General features: G+C 44.6%; 1 protein-coding gene across 5 annotated transcripts in view; it reads right to left on the reverse strand.

The window, feature by feature from the left end:
- Window positions 1-22,966, reverse strand: part of TNS1 (tensin 1) — a 274,729-nt gene that overhangs the window by 194,126 nt on the left and 57,637 nt on the right. For 4 of the 5 annotated variants that reach the window (XM_063116729.1, XM_063116728.1, XM_063116727.1 and 1 more), the window contains exon 1: window positions 3,504-3,547. The exons of the other annotated variant lie outside the window; for it this stretch is intronic. In XM_063116729.1, coding sequence (XP_062972799.1) covers window positions 3,504-3,530 — 27 coding nt within the window. In that variant the 5' untranslated portion in view covers window positions 3,531-3,547. Of the gene's footprint in view, window positions 1-3,503; window positions 3,548-22,966 lie in introns of those variants that run through there. 5 annotated transcript variants of the gene reach the window in all.

Raw genomic sequence — 22,966 nt, forward strand, 5'->3', positions numbered from 1 at the left:
TCTAGAATTATGAAAGTTATAGTACAACACATCTGGTGAGCACTGAGTTGGGGAAAGCTGCTCTAAACATTCACAGCCTTCCTCTTTCCACTCAGAAGGAATGGTTGTGCTTTTATATTGTACTTTTATATTACATAGTTATTTGTTTTATATTTTGAAATGTACATCATGGTTTTAATTTTTGCGAACCGCCCAGAGAGCTTTGGCTATTGGGCGGTATAGAAATGCAATAAATCAATCAATCAAAAGGGATTGGTGAAGGTGCGAAAGCTACTGTCTAGATTAGCTTCTCAAGTCATAGTTTTAAGTATAGCATAGCATCTTTTCTTAATTATGTGGACTGAGTGGTATACGTGTTTTATTTAACTAATATCAGCAATCACTTGTGAACAATACTTACTTGGCCAATCAGATTAAATCTGTCTTCACTGGAGAGACGTGATCTAAAAATCCTTGCTTGTGCATACAGGATTTTTAAAAATATTTTAGTGCTTTGAGGCTGAGACAGGCAAGGAATGGAACTGGCCACTTGTCTTCACCACAGAGGTGAAATGATTATTGGCCTCTCCCCAACTACCTTCACCATGCCCCTTCACCCTGCTGCTACTAAAACCACCCCTGCAAGCAGCTTATGTTATAAAACCAGACAAAATCTACTACATTTAATGACCTTTTGATATGAATTGGGGAAGGGGGGAGGGAAGCACATCATCTAACTAGAACTGAATTGAGGCAATAAAGAAAAACAGTCCCCCCATCAAATCATGGCATCACTCTGGACAAAGCTAGACATGTTTCTTATTGATACTCATGGGACTTAAACCACACAAATCCGTGGCCCATCGATTTCATGGCGACTTTAGCAGGCATAATTGTTTCTGGATTGTGCCCATCAGGTGATTTCAATGCAACTTTTTTTTGCTCTATATAAGTCTGATACTGTTCTATTGTGATTAATCAGGAAGGCTCTAGGACATAAGCACTGAGTTTCAGCGTATATCCACCAAACGCAGGTATCTCTACATACCTGCATCCCAGGCCATAGCTAGACCTAAGGTTTATCCCAGGACCATCCTGGGTTCATCCCTTCCTGAGCGCTGGATGCCCTGTGTGGCACTCAGATGAACAGGTTTGACCCCAGGACAATCCTGGGATAAACCTTAGGTCTAGCTACGGCCTCAGTCTGTAATAGTGACACAGAGCACAGGATCTTTCTGTCTGGGGAAGGAGGTGGGACACCCTTTCACTATCCTCCTCTAGGCTGAAGGGATTCTCCCCTGCAGCACAGTACATTCACCAAGATGCTTGGAGTTCGTGCCACAATGTGCTGCCACACCTCACACTTGCGCTCTCTCTCGCTCTCGCTCTCTCGCATGCCCTGTGCATATTTTCCTGCAGCTTGTTGATTTCTGCAGCCTCCGGCCAGCCATTAGCAGCTTCCGACAGCGGCCTTTGTGCTGCTTTTTTGGAAGGATGACGCATCTATTTCCAGGCTTGCAAGGGCTGTTTCCTTTTTTCAAAGAGCAGATCGCGGACCAAGCCTAAATCCATCTGCGCTGAAAGTCCTGCCCAGAGTGCAAAACCAAGCCAAACATTTTAGCTTAGCTGTTCTCTCTGCTCCTAAGGAGTGTCGTGCCTCCTAGGAGAATCAGAGCAGCTGAAACACAAGGTGGATTTATGCCAAGTTGAGGAGCTGAAAGACGCCTCGGATTTCTGCATCCCGTGCTGTTGAATTTCATGCCATCCAACTGCCTCAGTATTCATTAACCTGCAAGATTGACTCCTTCTGTTAAGTAACAGCCCTGGCATCTGAGATGGAGAAAGAGGATTCCAGCCATGGACACCCCAGTTTGAAGAGTGGGCAAAGTAACCCCCTCTCTTTCCAAACAAAGCCTGCACAGGTCCATATTGCTGTTAAGAGGACAGGGTTCTTTGAGTTACAGCTCGCTGGATAGCAGGTGGGTAAGGGAGAGCTTTACAAACTGGTTAAAACTGTGTATTGGATAGTGGATCTCTACAGTCTGGTTAATGAAAAGCTTTAAGCAAGGAACACAAAACGTCATTTAAATTAGAACTTGAATGAATGTGAATAACTTTGAATCCGTGTGTCTTGCAGAAATCTCAGATTCAAATTGGAACCTGTTGACAACTCTGATTTTCCTTTCTGACTGAATACTTCAATTTTTTACAACTCTCTCCACTAAAAATCAAACCTAATAATATTCTCAGTAGTCCACATGACACACTGATCCCATCACTGACGTTTGCTAAACATGCAAATATGTGACCTAAAAACCCCACACTCACAGATAATGAACAATTAATAATGGGAAGGTCTTGCAACTCTGAATACGAAGTTAGCAAACTTGGCAAGTGATAAGCATCCATGTTTCCATGTTGTAAAGTTAGGAAGTTGATCAAATTTAAATTTTGCTTTATATGCTTTTTCCTAAAGCTTTTAAAACTTGATTTTGTTCTGACTTTATACTGTTAGTTTTACCCTACCCAGTGCCTGTTTACCCTACCCTGTGCCTGTTTGCATTCTCTTCCCCTCTTTATTGTTTTATTATGATTTTATTAGAATGTAAGCCTATGCGGCAGGGCCTTGCTATTTACTGTTTTACTCTGTACAGCATCATGTACATTGATGGTGCTATATAAATAAATAAATAAATAATAATAATGTTTAGTCTAATTTGGATCTAATTTTATTTTAAATACCAGTGGGGGGATGTGACCCCTTCAAACACAGAGGAATTTTGTTACTTTGAAATCTGTCTTCCGCACACCCTTCTGACATTACTGTCTCCATACATCTTAACCAGCTAATGAATCAACAGGTGGAAGAGCAGAGATTAAGTGCAGACACTCATGTTCACCTCCTTTTTCTGCTCCTCAGCTTCCCACCACAGATTCTGCTGAATCTAAAACTATCCCAACAAACTTAACTACTATATTCCCTTATACCAGCTAACAGTAGTGCTAAGGGTTATGAGCTTAGAAAGACAGACCACCTCCTTTACACATCAAAGGAAAGATAGGCTGTTCTCTCCCAGCAAAAGGGCGCACAAACGCACGTACTTGAAAATAGATTCTGGGAATGAAAAAGTGGCCCAGAACGCAATCCTTCTTTTCTCCCTCTCCTTTGACTCCAGCAGTACGGTTAGGTTCCACAGGCTCAAGGACAGAGTCTGCTTCATACAATCTAGCCCCCCAATGTCACCCCAATCTAAGCAGACTTTACAGATCCAAACTTCCTTCAGATGTTTACTGCTCCTCTAAAACATCCAGTTATTTTTAGCAACCGTCATCATTTGACAAAGCATGTTGCAATTCTTGTACAATTCCAGCTACCCTATAACACTTTTTCTTTTGAAGTGCAGGTTGTAAGTGATTTAAACAACAATCATCTACTCTCATTTGTTAGCATCTCCCCAGACCCTCCGCTGCCACTTCCCCCAATTTCCTTCTCTATTCAATCAGGGGAGGGAAAATGACAGTACCTGGTTCATAACACTTCCAAAATCCATTCTGCTGGGCTGTGTTGTTGTTGCTGTTGCTGTTGTTGTTGTTTTAAAATAATTGCACCTCCAGGGTGGTTACTACATCCAAGGGACAGGAAATTCTGGGCCTCACCTTAGTTAGCTTCTCCCTCCTTCATGGTCAGCAAGAGCCAGCAATTGCATGTGCAAAAAGTTACCCGGTGCAGATGGTGTTAGTCAAAGTTGGCAGAGGCAAAGACCTTAAACAGAATTCCGTCGAGGATGGAGAGAAGCCAAGGCCTTACATTCAGACATCAGTGAAAGGGGAGGCAGACCTGTTTGCCTGTGGCTTTCTGGGGTGGTTAGCTTGGGAGAGCAGTGTGCGGTGATTAAGCAGAGAGGAAAAAGCTTTCAGAACTGACTCGAAAGGGATTTTCCTTCCCAATCTCCACCTTATTAGCACAGCCTCTCCCCCCCCCTCCCCGCATGCATCGCTGTCCAAGTATAACATCGCACACGCCCAAAAACAACACCACTAGCTGTGTGGGGCTCTTTTTTTCTTCCTTCAGCTTTAAAGGGCATGGCATCCATAAACCAGCCTCTACGAAGAATCAGGGAGGGAGTCAAGGGAGAGAGAAACAAGAATGGATCAGAAGGGGAGTCAAATAAAACATTCTAAGAGCCCTGTGCAAACCGGCTGCCTGTCTGAGTCTTATCAGACTGTCCAGACACACTTTTGGAAAGTCTGGGATGTCTGCTGTTTCTCCTGTGGTAGTGAGCCGAGTAAAGAATGGAGGGCCTGTGTCCTGGGAGTTCTCTGAGCTACTTGACTTTTGCATCCCGCACTCCAGGGGAAGGGGACCACTTTCGGCCCAAGGGCTGAATTCAGTTATGGAGCACCTCTTGGGCCCCATCTTCCAGTGGTGGGTGGGGCCAAAGGCAAAAGGGGTGTGGCTAAAATATCCACATATTTTAGCCTAAAGCTCTTACTTAGGGGTGACCATATGAAAAGGAGGACAGGGCTCCTGTATCTTTAACAGTTGCATAGAAAAAGGAATTTCAGCAGGTGTCATGTAGCAGCTGGTGAAATTACCTCTTCATCACAACAGGTAAAGCTGCAGGGGCTCTACTAGAGTGACCAGTTACAAGAGAAGGCAGGGCTTCTGCAGCTTTAACTGTTGTGATCTTTGCTATTCCCTAACAAATGTGGAGAAGCAGGATAGGTAGGCCATAGTGATTAATAGGGAATTTCACAAGGCCTCTCCAGTAGAATTTTAGGATACTTTTAGGATGTTTCTAATCAGTATTTTATGCTTGCTGTTGTTCCCCGCCTCGATCCAATTGGAGAGGTGGGTAAGAAATAAATGATGATGATGATGATGATGATGATGATGATGATGATGATGACTGTACAGGTCAGTGCTGAAGGCTGAGAGAAAGAGAAGTATGGAGAGGCTGCATTTCAAGGATAAACATGTTACATGTAAATGCTGAATGCTTTCCTCGCTAGCCATTTTTCTACTTGTCAATGTCTCCTCCTCCAGCTGCTTCTCCTCACCACCCTGAGGTTCTAGAGGCGTGCTGCTTACAGGGGTATTTATATGCCTGGAACCTTCTGGAACATAGGAAGCCACTTTATACTGAGTCAGTCCATTGGTCCATGTAGCCCAGTATTGTCAACACTGACTGGCAGCGGCTCTCCAGGGTTTTAGGCAGGATTCTTTCCTTCACCCTACCTGGAGAAACTGGGGATCGAACCAGGGACCTTCTGCATGCAAATCAGGTGCTCTAACACACTGAGCCCCTCCCTATAAGAACTAAACAGAGTGGAAAGGATACTGTTTGCAGGGAGGGGCATTACTGAGCAGGAAAATGGCCAGTGAGAAGATGAAAGGTGTGCCCAGAACAGATGTAGACAGCCCTGTGTGCAAAGTCTGCCTTGTAACGTCTGACCTGATAGCAGACATGGGCTGCTACTACAAAGCTTGACAAGTTGCAATATTCTTTTCATTTTGTTTTGCAAAGGATGCCAAATGGAGATGGCGATTTTTTTAAAAAAAAAAAAAAATCTATACCAGATTCCACAGTGTTGCTTACACAAGCATGGAATATGCACAGCTGCACAGCACTGTCCTTTTTTTAACCCAGCCTTTAGCTCTTGAGACACCCTTCCTCTTAGATCCTAATGTGGGACGCAGGGATTGCCATTTTGCATTCACTTATTCCTGGCAGATGCTTGCATGCATCGGGACCCGCAAAGGAGACATCAACACCATTTGTGCAACAGGAGCTTGTTTTAAATTGCCCAAACATCTGGGCAGCTGGACAGTTCCTTTAAGGGCAGTTCCTTGGAATACAGCACAGGAATTGGTCTCTCCCTTGCTTCTGGGATTAATTCTTTTTTTATCCAAAATTTTGGGCTTGGGTGATTTTTGTTTTGTTTTTTGGAAGAACTCTCTCTCTCTCTTTCTCTCTCTCTCTCGGTAATTCCATCAGCATAAGGGGAGTCATTCTGTATGCATTATGGTTCCCACACACACACCTCCCTGGCCAGAAGCTTACCTCCCTAAACACAGCCAGCCTCTGATGAGTCAAGCTTTCCGGGTGCCTCCCCCCTTTTCCCATCCCTATGCTGCGCTTTATTGCACATCTGGATCCAGTTGTGGCATGCACATTAGGGGCATTCGGAGATGGCTGCTTCTAAAAGCTAGAGCAGCCAAATGTTTCAAACAAACAAAAGAGGAGAGAGAAAGAGAGAGAGAGAGAGAGAGATATTAAATCAAATATGTCTGAAGGGATTTGTTGCTGTTCCTAGACTCACCCACAAGAGTTTGCACAATATTGCAGCTTGGATGGAGAGCTTTGGAAATGGCATTTCCATGTGAACTGCCTGGTCTTAAGAGAATCCAGGACAAAATGAGGGTTAACAAACCAGGATGAGTTTACAATGATGGAGAAAGCCAAAGATCTCATGTGGTGTTCTTTCAAGGTATTCATGACAGATTGAATGAATATCCGTCCTCAGTCTGCTCCTTCCACAATTGTTTCTAATTGTGCTCAGACTGGTTTGCCTCTGTTGTTGTTGTTGTTGTTTTCTAAGCTGCCCCCTCCCCACATTTGTTCAGAGCTGTGATTAGTATAAAAGATGTGCCCAGGAGTTCCAGCTCCAGGCTTTGGAGGCCCCTTGGGCAAGACACCCTCAATGGGCCCGCTCCCTCAGTGGGCCTACTTTCTCACTGCCATTGTGACCATGTTGTTCATTCCTTCTTTATTCTATATTTGTAATTATTCTCTATTCTTCTTTTATGTCTGCGCTTGTTATTCCTGCTCTTTTTAAAGAGTCTTCTGGTCCTTTATTGTTATTATCCTCTTTCTTTATATCCTTCATTTTAAAAAAACAACAACACACCACTGAATCCAATCTGCTCTCCCAACGTCTTCTTTCCAATCTGTTTTTTGCTCTTGTCATTCAGCTAAGACTGCTCGAATTCATATTTCCAATTCTCTTCTTGCTGCAAAATCTAATACATTATGTTCTGTACTTTTTTTTCTGTTGGATCCTTCTTCAGCCTTTGATACACTCAACCATTCATTTCTCCTTCTCTTGGTTTTCATGTTTTTCAAGGTTTCAGTCATATCTTTCTCATCATTTTTAAGGTTCTTTTCAGTCATTTCATTCCTGTATCTTTTCCCTTTTCTCAGAGATCAATCAGTATTAGGCCGTCTTGTCTTAAATTCATCCTCTCAACTTCTCATGAACTTCCTTGTATTTTCTTTCAGATCTCCCATGCTCTGTCTTCTTTATATTTATCGACTCTTCTTTTTTCTGTATGCTTCTCCATGGATCTTCACACCACAGGAACAAATATTATACTCTCCATTTCCTGCCTGAATCTCCTTTTCCCTTATAGCTCTGAATGACTGGAATGCTTTTCCTTCTGACATATGACTCTCTTCCTCCATTTTTACATTCCTCATTCAGACAATCTATTTATTTATTATTTAAAACATTTAGATGCCACACTTCACTTTACCAAAACACCAATTTATTCATCCTAGCTTTCTCAATTTACGTTACGTTACTCCCCTCCCTAATGCATCTTGTCTTTATCTTTGTCAGAAACATTTGGGCAAGACCTACATAACAGAGTCTAGGCAGAAGCCGTATTAACCAACACAGGCTATGGATCAGCACATATCAGAAAATACTTGTGATGGGGCCTTGCTAGACCCGGCCAGATAAGCCGGCAGGGAGGCGGAGCGACGGCGTGCTAACTTTAGCGTGCGCCGCCCAGCCTCCTAGACAGCCGACGCGCAGGGACTACGGAAGCCCTGCAGCGTCGGCCATTTTTTATTTTTTTAAAGGGGCCACGTGCGGCCCGAATACGCCGGAGAAGGTAAGGGTTTTTTTTTACTTAAGCCCCCCCCATCCGCCTTCCCTCCCTGTCCCCGACATCGCCCTCCGCCATCCCCTGTGTCGCCCTCCGCCCCCCCTCACCCTCCCGTGTGTCGCCCTCCGCCCCTCACCTCGACGTCACATGTGTCACCCTCCCGTGTGTCGCCCTCCGCCCCCCCCCCATCTCCCCTCCCCCGGGATTCCCCCGGCCCAGTCCGTGGCTTTTCCCAGCTACTCGCGAGTAAGCGAGTAGCCGCAAAAAGCCACAGACCTTCCTAGACGTTCCGCAGCCCCGGCCTCAGGCTGGGGCTGCAGAAAAGGTGCGCCATAAGCGACTTCGCTTATGGCGCGCTAAGGGAGGCTTCAGTGCACCTTGAGCTCAGATTCCCCTGTGCGTCATCTGGACGCACAGCATGGAAACCGGGTCTCAAAGCGCGCTAAGGCCTCATCTAGCAAGGCCCATGGACTCTGAAAAGCATTTAGCATGGGTCAACATTTTCCCCCACTTTTGTTTAAATGAACAATGAGTATGCAATGACCAGTTCTTTGTTTTATGTCTCCTGTTTCCTTCCTTGCCATTCCTGGTCTCTTGCTGTCCATAACAGCAACTGGCAAGCAATGTGATGGGAGGAGACATCAGTTCTCCTATCCAAGACTGAATCATCCTTCTTCTGTCTCTGCCTATTCCAAGCTTTCCTCTTCCCCTGGACCAAGGTGCATGAACACACTGAGACCTTTCAGATGGGAGGCACTGCTTATCTGTGTTGCAATAGCCCGGTGGAAATTACCAAGTTAAGGCTTCTGTTTAGATCACAACAGTGGGATGGGGCTTACTGACTCAGGCTGCATCCCTCTGACTCATTCTGCCAGCTGGCAAGAGAATTCCAGTGAAGCCACTGAAGGAAGTACAGCAAAGGAAAGTGCAGTTCTCAGCCACTGTAAATGCTGACATGCAATGCCATACATGGGTATCGCCAATTGAAATGAGGCCATGCTGACCTTTGATGCAAGCCCTGCCTTGAGCACTGATTGAACAAACTTTACTCCAGAGTCCTGACCAGCATTGGATGTAACAAATCCAGAAATTCTGTGATTATCCTCTGTGCAGGCAGTACAACACTTGAAACAGAACCAACAGTGTGGGTATGTTGGGGTTAGTAATAACTTAAAAGTTTCCAACAACAGGGATCTGTTGTTCACTAATTACTTTCACACCCTTGAACACATCTTCTAGTGACTGGCCCTTCACTGAACCAGGCAGAGCAATGAAAGGGATTGGTAAGTATACACAAATTTCTAGGAAGAGCAGTAAAGCTGAGGAGGAAATTATACAAATTCCATGGCAGAGCAGTGAGACAGGTCACTAAAAATATGCAAATTTCATGGTGGTGCAGTGAGGCAGATCTCTAAAACTATGCAAATTTTATGGAGGAGCAGTAAAACTGAGGAGGAAATTGCACAAATTTCATAGCAGTGGACATTCACATCTGCACACTTGCACAAAACTGAAAATAAAAAAGAAATTTTGAAAGGTTGTGAACACATTTGGGACACTCTTTGGTGTCTATTTGATTTGATTTGATTCATTATTTTTTGGAGCATGGGGCACAGGGCATGACAAGGAATGAGAGAGGGTGGTGGTGGCACCAGATTGTGAGGAGTGGCAGGGGGGGTTGCCACTTTTCTGGGAGGCTCTCTAGCTATTCCTGACAACCCACGATGAAGCTGCCGTGCCAGGTTTGGATGTTTCAACAACCCACCCTGAACAACCCAACAACAAGTCATGGGTTTTCAGGGTGGGTTGTTCCTGACAAATAAGCCACCTGCACAAACTGTGCCAGTTTCAGATGTCTTAACAACCTACCATGGGTGATGACCCATAGTATATGGTCATATCATGTGAGCCAGGTCTTTACATGTGAACCCAGAACCATGGCTTGTTCATGGGTTGTTTTGCAAGGCTACAGAGGCAACAGGCAAGAGCAGTAAAAACAAAAACAAAAACCCAGTCACTCTACATGCCAGTACTACAGCATCACAAAGGCATTTGGGATACAGGAAGGGTTGGCAAAAGAGAAGGTAAACAAACAGGCCAGGAATTGAGAAAGTAAATCACAGATTGTTCGATTGTAGGCCAGGCAAACCTTGGGTAGGGCAACAAACCATGGATTAAGTACAAACCAGATCAAAATCTAGAACAATTAGTACCACATTAGAATAAAAACAGCAATAGAAAGCAATAGTGGAAAGAACTTAAAAAGCACAAACAGCCTGAGAAAATAAAATGGTTATCACCTGGGCTGAAAAGACTGCAATGTAGGCACCAGACCAGTCTCTCTGAGGAGAGGATTCCACACTTCGGATGCCACCATTGAAAATCCCCCCTCTCTCTTAGTGGCCACCCTAAGCAGGACTCTCATTCACGAACTAGCAAGTAGACTACAATCAGACTAATCAGCATTCAGGATTAGCAGAATAATGCATATCCCGGAGGAGCTGACAAAGACAATTTAAGTAATACATCAAAGTCACTTGCTGGATTCAGCCTAGGATAACACTATTAATTGGAACCCTACTGCAATACACTTTCACCCCACCCCACAAAATGCTCTCAATACAAGGAAACTATTCCCATTCCCTGGATGCAACAATGTTGCTTAGTTCGGGAGAGATGCTGTTTCACTCTCTGGAGCCGGCTGAACAGAGGCCTTGCGTGATGCTCTGAATTGTGTTAATGTTCCTTCCATGTGCCTTGTCATTGATGAAGTGGGTAGAAGGGATGTGAGTGTCCAGGGACAGGCGCACACTCCATTTCTCCAAGTGTGACAACATTCCTGAAATTCCAACAGCTGCTTTCCAGGCTCTGTGAACTGCACTTCCTTGGGAAAACACATAACAACTTGTATAGCTTCCAAAAAAGAGGAGAATGGGAAATCCTGGGAAATATCAGATACTACAGAAAGCAATGCAATGCACTGAAGTGGCTGAGGCAACTCAAGTCCAAGTTCCTCGGAGGGAAAAGTTGATTCCTATGTACATTATCAATTCCCACATGACCAGTCAAATGCATGGTTACTTCTGGATTCCAGTGTCCTCTGATGGGGGAAACTGTGCAGGGAAATTGCACAGGTGGATGCAGCTGAAGGATGAGGCCAAATAACATTTCCAGTCATCAAGAGACAAGGTTTCAGTTTCCACAATAGCTCTGTTCCCTTAATTTCATTTCTTTTAAGCACTGAGTATACACGTGCCTCCCTATACATGCCTCAAAGGCCAATGGCTGCACGTGACCACAAAACTCCTTTTTATACAACCTCCAGTCTGGTTGAAATCTTGAAAATCCAAACTTCTCTTAAAATTATGTGAAAGACCAATAAAAGGACAAAGAAAAATAAGCCCAAGTTTGTCTCTGCTTTCTAAAAGCTATCAACACAAGCGTTTTTGCCAGTGCTTGAATGTGTCTACTGTCCATCTCATCTCCACAAAACCCACAGGTCCACACAGAAAGAGTAAAAATCATAAGTAGTGTCCATACAGTGGAATATTAGAGGAAACCCCGCACAAGATGCTATCTCCCCTTTTCCCTCCCCCTTCACATTCTATTCCTTGCCATCCTAGTGAAGTGCTAAAATGTCAAACTAACATTTTAAACTAATATATAAACCCACAGTTGTTCATACGGTCTTCTTCCTTTCCATTTTGTCCTCACAACAACCCTGTTGAGTAGGTTAGGCTGAGAGTCTGTGGCTGGCCCAAAGTCACCCGGTGAGCTTCCATGGCTGAGTGGGGACTAGAACCTGGATCTCCCAAGTCCCTGTCCAACAGTACACTGGCTCTCTCTTACATGAACATGCAGTCCCCTTTGTGGAGACATGTTTTTAAACTCATTCTGGCCAATGGGAGGATTACAACTCATACCAGCAGCTGGGAGATATTTTTGAGTACCCTGCTCCCACTCATTCAGCTGATATTTGGTACATTTTTACAGTGACAAAAGGGGAAGGAAAACTCTCCTCAGGTCAGTTTAGGGAATAGCTGCATGACTGCCTTTTATTCTCCCTTTAACGTGTAGCGAAGATTCATGTATATGTGAGAAGAGTTTGTAGCCTACAGACAGGTACTTCACAATTAACCCCATAACTATGACACATCCCAGAAAAATCCCTCCCAAACTTCGTAGGAGTAAAGCACCGCCTCTGATCCAGACAGTGACACAGAAGCCTACTTCCTGTTCCCAGCCATTTCTCAAGACGCAAGCCAAATCTCAGCGAGTGGGTGGAAAGGGAATGACCGAAGTTAGGGGGGTGGCTCCTCTGAACATTTAGCAGGAAGGGGCTGGAGGGGAAAAGATGTATTCCCACAGATTACCAAATTGAGATAACCTCTCTGCTTCCAGCTGGAATAGGCTTGGCCATGCTCTCAGGAAAAAGGGCCCTGGAAAAGTTGTTACTCCAGGCCTGCGAATAAAATGTCATGTGTCCAAAGGATAGAACTTTCTCACCTGATAAGTTGCTCACCTGAGCTCATTCACAAGCCTCGCTTGGAAAGCAACATAACACCAACCGCCTTTCACACCATTTCACACCTTGCAGTGCAGGCATAGAGCAAATAATTGGGCAATGACATGCAGGGAAATCCTGCACAAACATGGAAGTGGGGGGATGGCCCAAAAAAGAGGACAAAAAGGGACACCGATTTGCATAACATTTGCACATGCTATATATATCTATGCACATTTAAAAGTAATAACTATAATTTAAATAGAAATACAAGACATCTCACCAAAGTGGAGAAGATTGAACAGGTGACCTCTGTAACTGCTCAGTCTCCTGTCCATGTGTTAACTGTTGCAGGACAACTTCAAGGTCCCGTCTGCTCTCCCTCCTCATGGTTCTTTAAGTTTAAACCAGACTTGGACAGAAAACCCCACTAAATAGAGGACTGTCTTCTGTAAAGTAGGACACCTTGCTACCCTAATTCCCATTCCTTCTGTATTCCTGAGTATAATGAATTGTCAAAGTCCCTCCACCATTTGGTGGAGACAAAGGGTTGCCACACTTACGCACTTAACTCATCGGGGGGGGGGGAGACTTGGCTATTTGAGGGCAGGGGACAAAGACATCTAACGGAGGTGAAGACTACAGAGTAAGCCTCTCACTGAGAGGCCTAGGAGTTTAACCTTGGGCTTGAGTGATGGAAGCCCAAGCATTTTATCATTATAGTAACCAATGCAATGTTGAGTAGCTATTAGGCCCTTCCTAGGGAAAGAGTGAACATGTGATGCTTGAGCTGACCGAGATTCTCTGAATGCCTCCTTGATGCTCAGTTTGCCTTGATCATGTTCCCAAATGCAAGCATCTTTCCCCCCTCCCACAGGCCATAATCAAACTGTGGAATCCACTACCCCAAATGCAACGATAGCCATGAACTTACGCAGCTTTAAAGTGGTATTGGACAGATTCATGTAGGATAAGACTATCCGTGTTTGCTAGTCATGATGGCTATATATTCACTCCAGAATCGGTGACAGTATGCCTCTGTATAACAGATGCTGGGGAACATGAACAGGAGGTATTGCACTCATGTCCTGCTTGTGGGCTTCCCATAGGCAGTTGGTTGGGAACAAATGCTGGATTAGATAGGCCTTTGCCTGATCCAGCAGGGCTCTTCCTGTTCTTACATCCGCACATAACAGATGAAAGACTGGAGTAGCCTTGCTATGGTGGAGTGGGGTGGGGAGATAAGCATTCCACACTACATCATTTTTTTAAAAAAAAATGGATACATGTGGGGCTGAAGAAAGCGAGACAGAGATTTTGCATAGCTTCCAAAGAGTAAAAACTATTTAAAAACTCAAGCATATTGAACTGGACACAGGTTGGCTACTTGTAAATCTCCATAGAAGAGGACAAAAACAGGACACTGATTTGTACAAATTTTGCATATGCTAATTCATGTATAGATGCAAATTTAGAAATAATTATTAATTTACAAAGAAACACAGTCCATCTCACCATAGTGGGGAAGACTGTGACCAGGTGACCTGTGTGCCTTGCTCAGTCTGCTGTCCAGGTGCAGACAGTGGATGGGACACTCCAAGGCCCAGCTCTTCTTTTCTGATGGTTCTTTATCTTTCAATTGGAATTGAACAGGATGGCCTTTCAAACAGAGGGGTGCCTTCACAACAGAGGCCAGTCCTGTGGCAGCTTTACAAATAGAGGACTGTCCTCCATAAAAGAGGACACGTGGTTACCTTCCCTGCAGGGACTTCACGAAGTGCAGAAGTAAAACGGTGTCCCGGTTGCTACTTGCTGTTTAACATGAATGCTCCAAGGAGGGTCTTGCAAATCCACAGGTGTTCCATTTCTAAAGAAGGGGGGACCAAGTTCTGGCCTTGCTCTCTTAAGTTACAAGATAGCACATTCCCTGGAAACCTTGCTGAATAATAAATGCATAAATTCCACATGTTTTGTATTCCCAACAACAGGAGGATGGGTGCGTCTGTACAGGATGGTGATAGAAAGGCAGCACAAATACTTTTAAGACCCTCCCCTCACCCAGTTAAACAGGGGCATGGGCAAAGCTGGGGGGGGGGGGGAGAAATACTAAGTTGCTCCTCACCCTTCCCCTGTAGTGAAGTTTGCCCAAGTTTGCCTGAGTCCCTTGAGCAACTGTTGTCCTCAGAACACAATGTTCAGGCTCAACTAAGTTTTGGCTCCCAGGCTTCGCTGGCTGCTGTCCAACAGCTTGTTTAATAATGTACACATGGCCGTTAACTTAGATTTCAGAAGGAAAGGGAGGGGGCGTTGGACAAGCAGCTTGCGGCTCAGCAACAGACTAGGCAGGGCAGATACCCTGTTGCGGCAAACAGACAGAATGAGGCATGAAATAGGGATTTCAGAATAATCAGCAGCAGAGGGGTACTAGAAGGCATGGGAGTTTGGGAGCAACACAAAGACGTCTAAGCAATGTTCAGTGTCTGCCTCAAGATTCCCCTCAACACAGAAATATGATGTCGTAAGTAAAACACAGGGACTGTGTTTGGACATCACAATAAACCATGGGAACAAGACTAGGTGAGCATCAGGCCTGTGCACTCTCCCCTCCCATATTCTCCTCAGAGCATGATGGTGATGAGGAGCGTTGAGGCATACAGACCCAGATAGTAAACTGGGATTAATTTTAACTATGTTTTGGTGGAAACAAGGTGCCTTTAAACCATGGATTGTGAAGATGGCCCGTTTCAACTGATTAATCACAGTTTCAAGTTTGGACATTAGTTTAGGATTCAGTCATAACCACTTAATCAAAAGTGGAAAGTGGAAGCTTCTGAGTTCCTCCTTAGAGCCACACCAGAAGAAGAGCTTTTCTAGATGTGGCTTTTTAACCCGCTGCATCTGCTTCTGGATTCTTGGGAGGATTAAGATCGGATCTCTACACAAAGGTGTGTGTTTTTCATTTCCCGCCTTTCTGCTACATAACCTCTAAGTGGCACCGTGGTGTATTATTATTATTATTATTATTATTTATTTATATAGCACCATCAATGTACATGGTGCTGTACAGATAACACAGTAAATAGCAAGACCCTGCCGCATAGGCTTACAATCTAATAAGTTGTAGTAAACAATAAAGAGGGAAGGAGAATGCAAACAGGCACAGGGAAGTGTAAACAGGCACCGGGTAGGGTGAAGCTAACAGTATAGAGTCAGAACAAACTCAATATTTGAAGGCTATAGGGAAAAGAAAAGTTTTTAGCTGAGTTTTAAAAGCAGTGATTGAGTTTGTAGTTCTCAAGTGTTCTGGAAGAGCGTTCCAGGCGTAAGGGGCAGCAGAAGAAAAAGGACGAAGCCGAGTAAGGGAAGTGGAGGTCCTTGGGCAGGCGAGAAGCATGGCATCAGAGGAGCGGAGAGCCCGAGCGGGGCGATAGTGTGAGATGAGAGAGGAGAGATAGGCAGGAGCTAGACCGTGAAGAGCATTGAAGGTCAGCAGGAGAAGTTTATATTGGATTCTGGAGTGAATTGGAAGCCAATGAAGAGATTTCAGAAGTGGAGTGACATGGTCAGAGCGGCGGGCCAGGAAGATGATCTTAGCGGCAGAGTGGTGGACAGAGACCAGCGGACTGATGTGAGACGAAGGAAGGCCAGAGAGAAGAAGGTTGCAGTAGTCCAGCCGAGAGATAACCAGTGCGTGAACGAGAGTCTTGGCAGAAGAGACAGACAAAAATGGTCGAATCCTGGCAATATTATATAGGAAGAAACGACAGGATTTAGCTACTGCCTCGATGTGAGAAGTAAAGGAGAGCGAGGAGTCAAATATAAAGCCAAGACTACGAGCTTCCTTGACCGGAGTAAGCGTGACATTGTTGACAGTAAGAGAGAATGAGAGGTGAGGAGAAGGTTTAGGAGGAAAAACAAGCAATTCAGTCTTTGCCATGTTAAGTAGTGGAACAAAGCAGAATAACGCAACCACACTGGAGGAGAGTTGCACTTTGTTTGCGGAATCCAAAAAAATCCTGCATTTTCTCCGCTTCCAAAATGCCCCACGAAAATGCTTGGAAATGCAGGACAGAAACTGTAGGATGGCACTGTCTTCTAAAGCACTCGTAAACAACCATGAGTGAAGAAAGATGAGTGCACAATAAAAGCCTCATCTAGAAAAGCTCAAAGAGAAAGGGAAGGGAGTGTGCAAAGCCAAAACTCTCCTAGGATGGTTCTTGTCATGCTAAATCATGGTTTCTCATGACATCCGAATGCAACCAGTGATTAATAGTATCAGGTAGAAAGACAAATACAAAACAGGAGCACGGCACTGCCACATACACAGAAAAGTGTTGTGTGAAGAGTAGTAGTATCACAAGTCCTCAAATACGAGATACTTGTAAAAACTGATCAGGGGCCCCTTCGCCTGTCCCTCCAATGCTGCCTCCACTGCCTCTTCCTTCCCCTGCCCACCCCCTCCGCAACAACAATAACAACAAAAATCCCAAGAGAGGAGAAGAGAGAGACAATGATGGCAGATACTCCACCTCCTTGGCTGTGTCCTTTCCCACTAATGAAGGGACTAGGACCACAAGTCCCAGCATCCCTAGTGGGAACATGATGCCATTCACATCTATTCCCTCCAACAGAGGGATGCAAAGTTTCCTGTTCATACTGTAGGAAAATGCAAATTTCAACAAGAGCCTTGGCAGCTTGAGCTTTCCATTTCAAGGAAGAGCTGAATGAAGTTACTCTTGGCCATCAAGAACTATTACATAGCCAGTAGGGGATCTCGCCACTACTGCCTACAAATGAATTGCTATCTTTCTTGGTCTTCTTGCGGTGCCTGCCTGCCTCTGAGGATGTAGGATCAACCCTCAGGAAGTGCAAAACCACCTGAGAAGAGGGCAAGGAGCCAGTCTGCCAAGCACACCCCGGCCACCAATCTATACCCCCAGGAGAGGGATTGCTGATTTGATCCTGAGCCAGAAAGCACGCGCATCCTGCAAAACAAGTCTGGCTCTTACTGTTTTTCTCAATGGCCTAGAATTTCATGAACAAACACATGCAAAATCCAGGGGCAGGAATAGGAAAACCAAAACCCACAGTTAGGCAGTACCAAAGTGCCACAAAAGATTTGCAAGCTTTGGGGACCCCCAGAACTCTTCTTCATTAGGCTAGGTGATATGACAGGTAAGGATTGGTCAGATCTTGGTAGCCATGAGATTGGCAGCCTAAAATCTGGCCTCGTGGTTGATTTTTTTCAGTTACTTTCCCCAATCCCCTGCCCCTCAGACCATCTAGCCTGATGAAGAGTTCTGGAATAATAATAATAATAATAATAATAATAATAATAATAATAATAATAATTCTTACCCACCTTTCCATTTGGATCGAGGCGGGGAACAACAATACATATAAAATCAAAACTCAAAAGCTTGCACAATCTTTTGTAGCATTTTAGTTGGGCCTAATAAAGGGATTTATTTAAGTGTGGGTTTTGATTCTGCCCCCTCCAGATTTTGGCTGTTTTTACTCACAGATTAGTGTGGCTACTTTTGGTTTTTTTTACAGTGGAGGCTGGTAGCTTCAATTTCGAGGGGACTGTGAATCCATTCTGGGTTTTAGTCAAAACCAGCCAGAACTCTGAAAGAGCTATCCAAGGTCCTGAACTGATTTTGGGGATAGGGTTCAGTACTCTGTGTAGCTCCTTTAGAGTTCTGGCTGGTTCTGACTAAAACCCAGAATGGATTTACAGCTCCACTGAAATCAGAGCCACCAGCCTCCACTGTTTTTCTTAAAAACAACCACAGTTAGTTTCTGTGGCCAGAGGCTGTAGTGCATCCTTTCCCACAGATTACAGCTCTTATAAGAAGCCTGGTATCATCTCTGCCCTTGGACATAAAATACAACACTTTGGGATTAAACCAAGATGATGCCAGATAAGAAAGACAAGTCTTAATTTAAGCCAAGATTTACTTACCAGGGTTCTGCCCCATACCTAGTGAGCTCTCACCCCTGGTATATGTGCTGGAGCTCAATCTGGGATGTCCCAAATAATAAGGGGGAAGGGGGGAATGTCTCTGAGGAAATAAAGAGTGCATTTCTGAGTATCTATGGGTCAGCATGTAACGCATCTAGAATTAGGAGATACAGCTTCCGGAGGTCGGAAGCAGCCTACAGGGTGGGACATCAATACCTCTCTTTTTTAGACAAAGTGATGTGAACCACAGAGGAATCTGAAAGGCTCCAGGTTGGTGAAGGATGAGCTAGAGTCATGGGAAACTCCACTCAGCTAACCCCTTTTCCAATTAGGATAGCTCCCATTAACAGAGGGAAACCAGTCCAGCATGCAGACTGAACCTGACAGAGGACAGCTGAAAATAATTGGAAGGCAACAATGGTGAACCAAAGTTCTATACATACATGACTAAAGGCCACAATATATGTAAGTCGACAGAAATGAATGGTTTCATGATATGCCTTGGGCATTTGAAGTTAATCAGAACTGTATTTATGAATTTTCTCTCTCAGTATTGTTTCAGCATGTATATCAAATATGTACACATGCACTGTGTATCTATAATTACTGGTCCTACAGTTAGGATATTTGTATTTGTAAAATATCTGTATTGTACCGCACTGGAAATCTCCAGTAGGCCGAGCTGCAGTAATAGCAAAGAATTTTCACAATTATTCCAAATGTTCAGGGAACAAAGAATATTGTTCAGTCCAGTCTCAGTCCACCCATCCTCGAAAGACCTCACAGGCAGCAGTACACATGGCTCAACCCCCCTCCCCCAATTTCTTCTTCACAACAACTCTGTGAAGTAAATTAGGCTAAGCAGTGACTAATGAGTGGCTGAGTAGGGATTTGGATCTCACTGGTCCGAATCTGACAGTCTAACCACTACACCACATAGCCTCCCTTTGGCACCAAGATATGACAGTCAATTGGGTTGCAAATTATGTACAACCAATAGCATGATCCTTTATTTGAATTTGTGGCCTGGTGTGGTATAAATGAAAGGGGGAAAGAAGGGGAGAAGGGAAGGAGAAATGTGTTTGCACTTCACAGATTCAGAGCAAGCCAACACCCTGCGTAGCTCTCCATTCTGTGAGCCATGAAAACAGAATGCATTTGTTTTATTGACCTCTCCAAATCTTCAAACCCGTCTGCATCCCTAATGGTCCCAGAAGGGGAAGGCACTGGGGCAGGGTTCACCTCTTCCCATGCTCTTTCCATCCTGGAATCCGGGAAGAAACAAATCTCCTGTGACAGATGGATGCAGACCAACTCAAGAAGCATCTTCTTCATGATCATTCATGGTTCTCGTTCTCTCTCTCATTCTCTCTCTCTCTCTCATACACACAAACACTTAAACTCTTGAAGCCAAACATCTGAGAAAGAAATACACACAGGGTGGAAAAGAAAACTTTCTGAACTAATTCCTTTAGTTGAATCCTCACTTCCAGATTAATAGGTCACTTATTAAATACTGGCTTGTGGAGCCATAAGATTAGTAGTAGAAGAACCATCCCTCACCATCTTACCAAACAAGACAGCTTTATACTGCCGACTGTTTACATTACAACATCATACCTGACAAAAGCACTTAATCTATGGGGAGGATGCTTGTGAACTGCTATCACTGACAAAGGAGCCAAGACGGACCAAACACAGTGGGTTCTTCTAGTGGTGACCACCACTACCACCACAGCCAGTCCTGCCCTAGAGTCAACTAAGGTGAAAAGGTAAAAAGGCCTAGGCTAGCATACAGCTACCACAAGACCCTCCCCATTTTTGGAACAAAGAGTAGTGCCTACAGAGAACTTTAACACTCCTTTGCTCCAAGAAAAGACAAGAGGAAATGGGAAGGGAAAAGGGAATTTTACCAGACAAAATTGGTCATTGGTCCTACCACTGTGCCCCATATCAAAGTTGTTCAAAGTTAGGCATATATGGTAGGTCACACAAGTGGAAGCCAGTGTTGGTAGAATAGGAGGCAATTTAACAGCAGGTTGGGGAATGGACTAGCAATGTATGAGAGATGGTTTTCAGTTCATTTTTGATGAAGATTTACCCAGTTCCCACCTTCCAGACTGAACAAGGACTCAGATACAATCTGCAGTTGAAGCCCAAACATTTCTAGCTTGCGACGTGATTCACAGACCTAACAAAAAATTCCTGCATTCAATGGCATGCATACAATGCATAAATATGCATGGGGGGAAATGCACGCTTTTGAAACATACACATGAATATGCTTTAATCAATGAGAGAGGAACGCACACATTTCAAAGATGTGCACAACTGATGAGTTCATTTGGAAAAATACTCCAGAAGATACACATGGATTTTCATGCAAAAAGAAAAAAAGACAAAGCTCACAATCTCATATGGACTTGAGTCGGAATGAGCTTCGAGATGGAATTCAAAGAACTTTGGCAAGCTCAGGTTTTGCTGATTTGCCCTTCCCTAGATTGGGCAAATGAAGTCAAGAGGTGGGAAAGACAGGTTGCAGTCGATTTGCTAGATGTCATCACCACACCAAAAGAATATCCAGGATGGGGTTTGACCATATCTAGAAGAGTTTATGTGTAATCAGCTGAAAGATCTCATAACCGACTGAGAAAGTTGGGCAAGTTCACACTTAGGTTGCCTACCAGGCTGGCTGAGGCTGGCTGAGACTTCAGTGAGCAATCAGGAAGCAATGCCAACAGGAGGTGTTCTTGGGGAAAATAACACTAAAGGGATGTGCAAGTCATCTGCCATTTCAACCAGTCACAAAATTTGTATTCTAAGTCAAATGGCCCAGACACACCACTACCACTTCTTTTACATTATCTAAAGAAAATGTAATACTATTCACCATGTAATTGCTAAAGAGAAATGCAAGGAGACAAAAGGGTCACCTGCTGACATTGATCATAACAGATAACGGGCCTTGATTTAAACTGTAGATGAACTGAAAGGTAGGGGGTGTTTCTCTCTCTCTCTCTCTCTCTCTCTCTCTCTCTCTCTGTGTGTGTGTGCGTGCGTGCGTGTGTGTGTGTGTGTGTGTGTGTGTGTGTGTGTGTGTGTGAGAGAGAGAGAGAGAGAGAGAATAAATGTCATAACTGTTTTGGGGGAGCTGAATTTTCATGAGAGTTTTTTGTTTTTTGGTTTGTCCTTTCAATGAGATTAAACTTTTTGCTGGGGGGGGGGGAATCAACCAATACTGTTTAATCAATGAAATCTTCCCAGCCTACCTAGGACACACATAGGAGTGGAGTGGTAGGAGAGAGAAAGCAAGCACGGGCCATGCTCTCTGTGCAAGTACCGGTTTTGCATTCTTAAAGTGGGGAAATTAAATATTTTTCCTTCCTTCATTAAATCAATAGGCTGGAGGGCTGCCAGGTGGGTGGTGCAGCCCTTAGAAGCCAGAACGTGGGATCTGAAGTGGCAGGGAATTCCATTCCAATCTTCCCTCCCTTCCCCACAAAAAATAATCCGTTTCCATTTGGATTTGTCATCTAGCTGCAGGGTTCTGAGTTTTCCTCTGTAGCATAATTTCCTGGCTGATACTGTACATCTTATGGACGTGTCCTCTCTGTAGCAAATGTGGCAGGGGCTGAGCAAAAAGGCATTGTTCTGCAGCGCTGGAAGCTCCTATCCCTCCCCCTGCCTCACTGCCTGCCTGCAGCCCAGGGATCAGGGTCGCCTTCAAAGCTCCAAGGTTTGGCAGCTGGAGGGCTGCCTAGGAATGAGAGGAGTTGCGTGGGAGGAGGCTTGGCTCGAAAGCCACGCGGACGAACAGAATAAACCAAAACAGAAAAAGGAGGGAGAAAATGGAGGTGTGGCAGCTGCTTGCCCATGAGCTGAATCCTCCAGCCTGCACAGCCCCAGGAGAAAGAGGCTGTCCGTAAGCAGGCAAGAATTCTCATCACCGTGTTGACCCGTGGGATATAACCTTCGCCGGCTACAAGGACAGCCTTACATGGTCATTCTCAGCTCTTAATGATTCCCAGATGACAGGGCTGTATGTTCCCTGGACTGGTACGGTTTCTTTTCCTGCACATTTCTCTCTCTCTATTTTCTTACTTGATACAATGGATCAGGTCCTCCTACAGATTTATCCACAAGCTGGGTTTGGGGAGGGCATGTGGCGCTGCGGCAGAGCACCTGCTTTGAATGCAGAGGGCCCCAGGTTCAATCCACAGCATCTCCAGGTAGGGCTGGAAAGAATCCTGCTGAAACCCTGGAGAGCCGCTGCCAATCAGCCTCAATAATACTGGGCTGGATTGATCCAGGGTCTTACTCACTATAAAGCAGCTGCTTTACGTTCCTAGGTTTTCCTGTCATCCATCCAGGTCCATTTGTGCCACAGATGCCACATGATCCCCAAGACTGCAATTTGATTTGATCCTCAAGGCTAAACGTGCACATACTGTTAAACATGCTTTTCATTGGCTGAAAAGCAGGGGCAGCAGGGGGTCTACTTAAATCACTAAACGGAACAACGTGCAAGGGACAGGAGCAAAAGCAGTGCTCTGCTGCTTGAAGATTTTTTCACTAGACAGCTCACACGAAGGTCAATTGGGACAGACTGGATTGTAAACAGCAA

Source organism: Elgaria multicarinata, chromosome 2 (assembly GCF_023053635.1).
Source record: "Elgaria multicarinata webbii isolate HBS135686 ecotype San Diego chromosome 2, rElgMul1.1.pri, whole genome shotgun sequence".
Classification (NCBI taxonomy): Eukaryota; Metazoa; Chordata; class Lepidosauria; order Squamata; family Anguidae; genus Elgaria; species Elgaria multicarinata.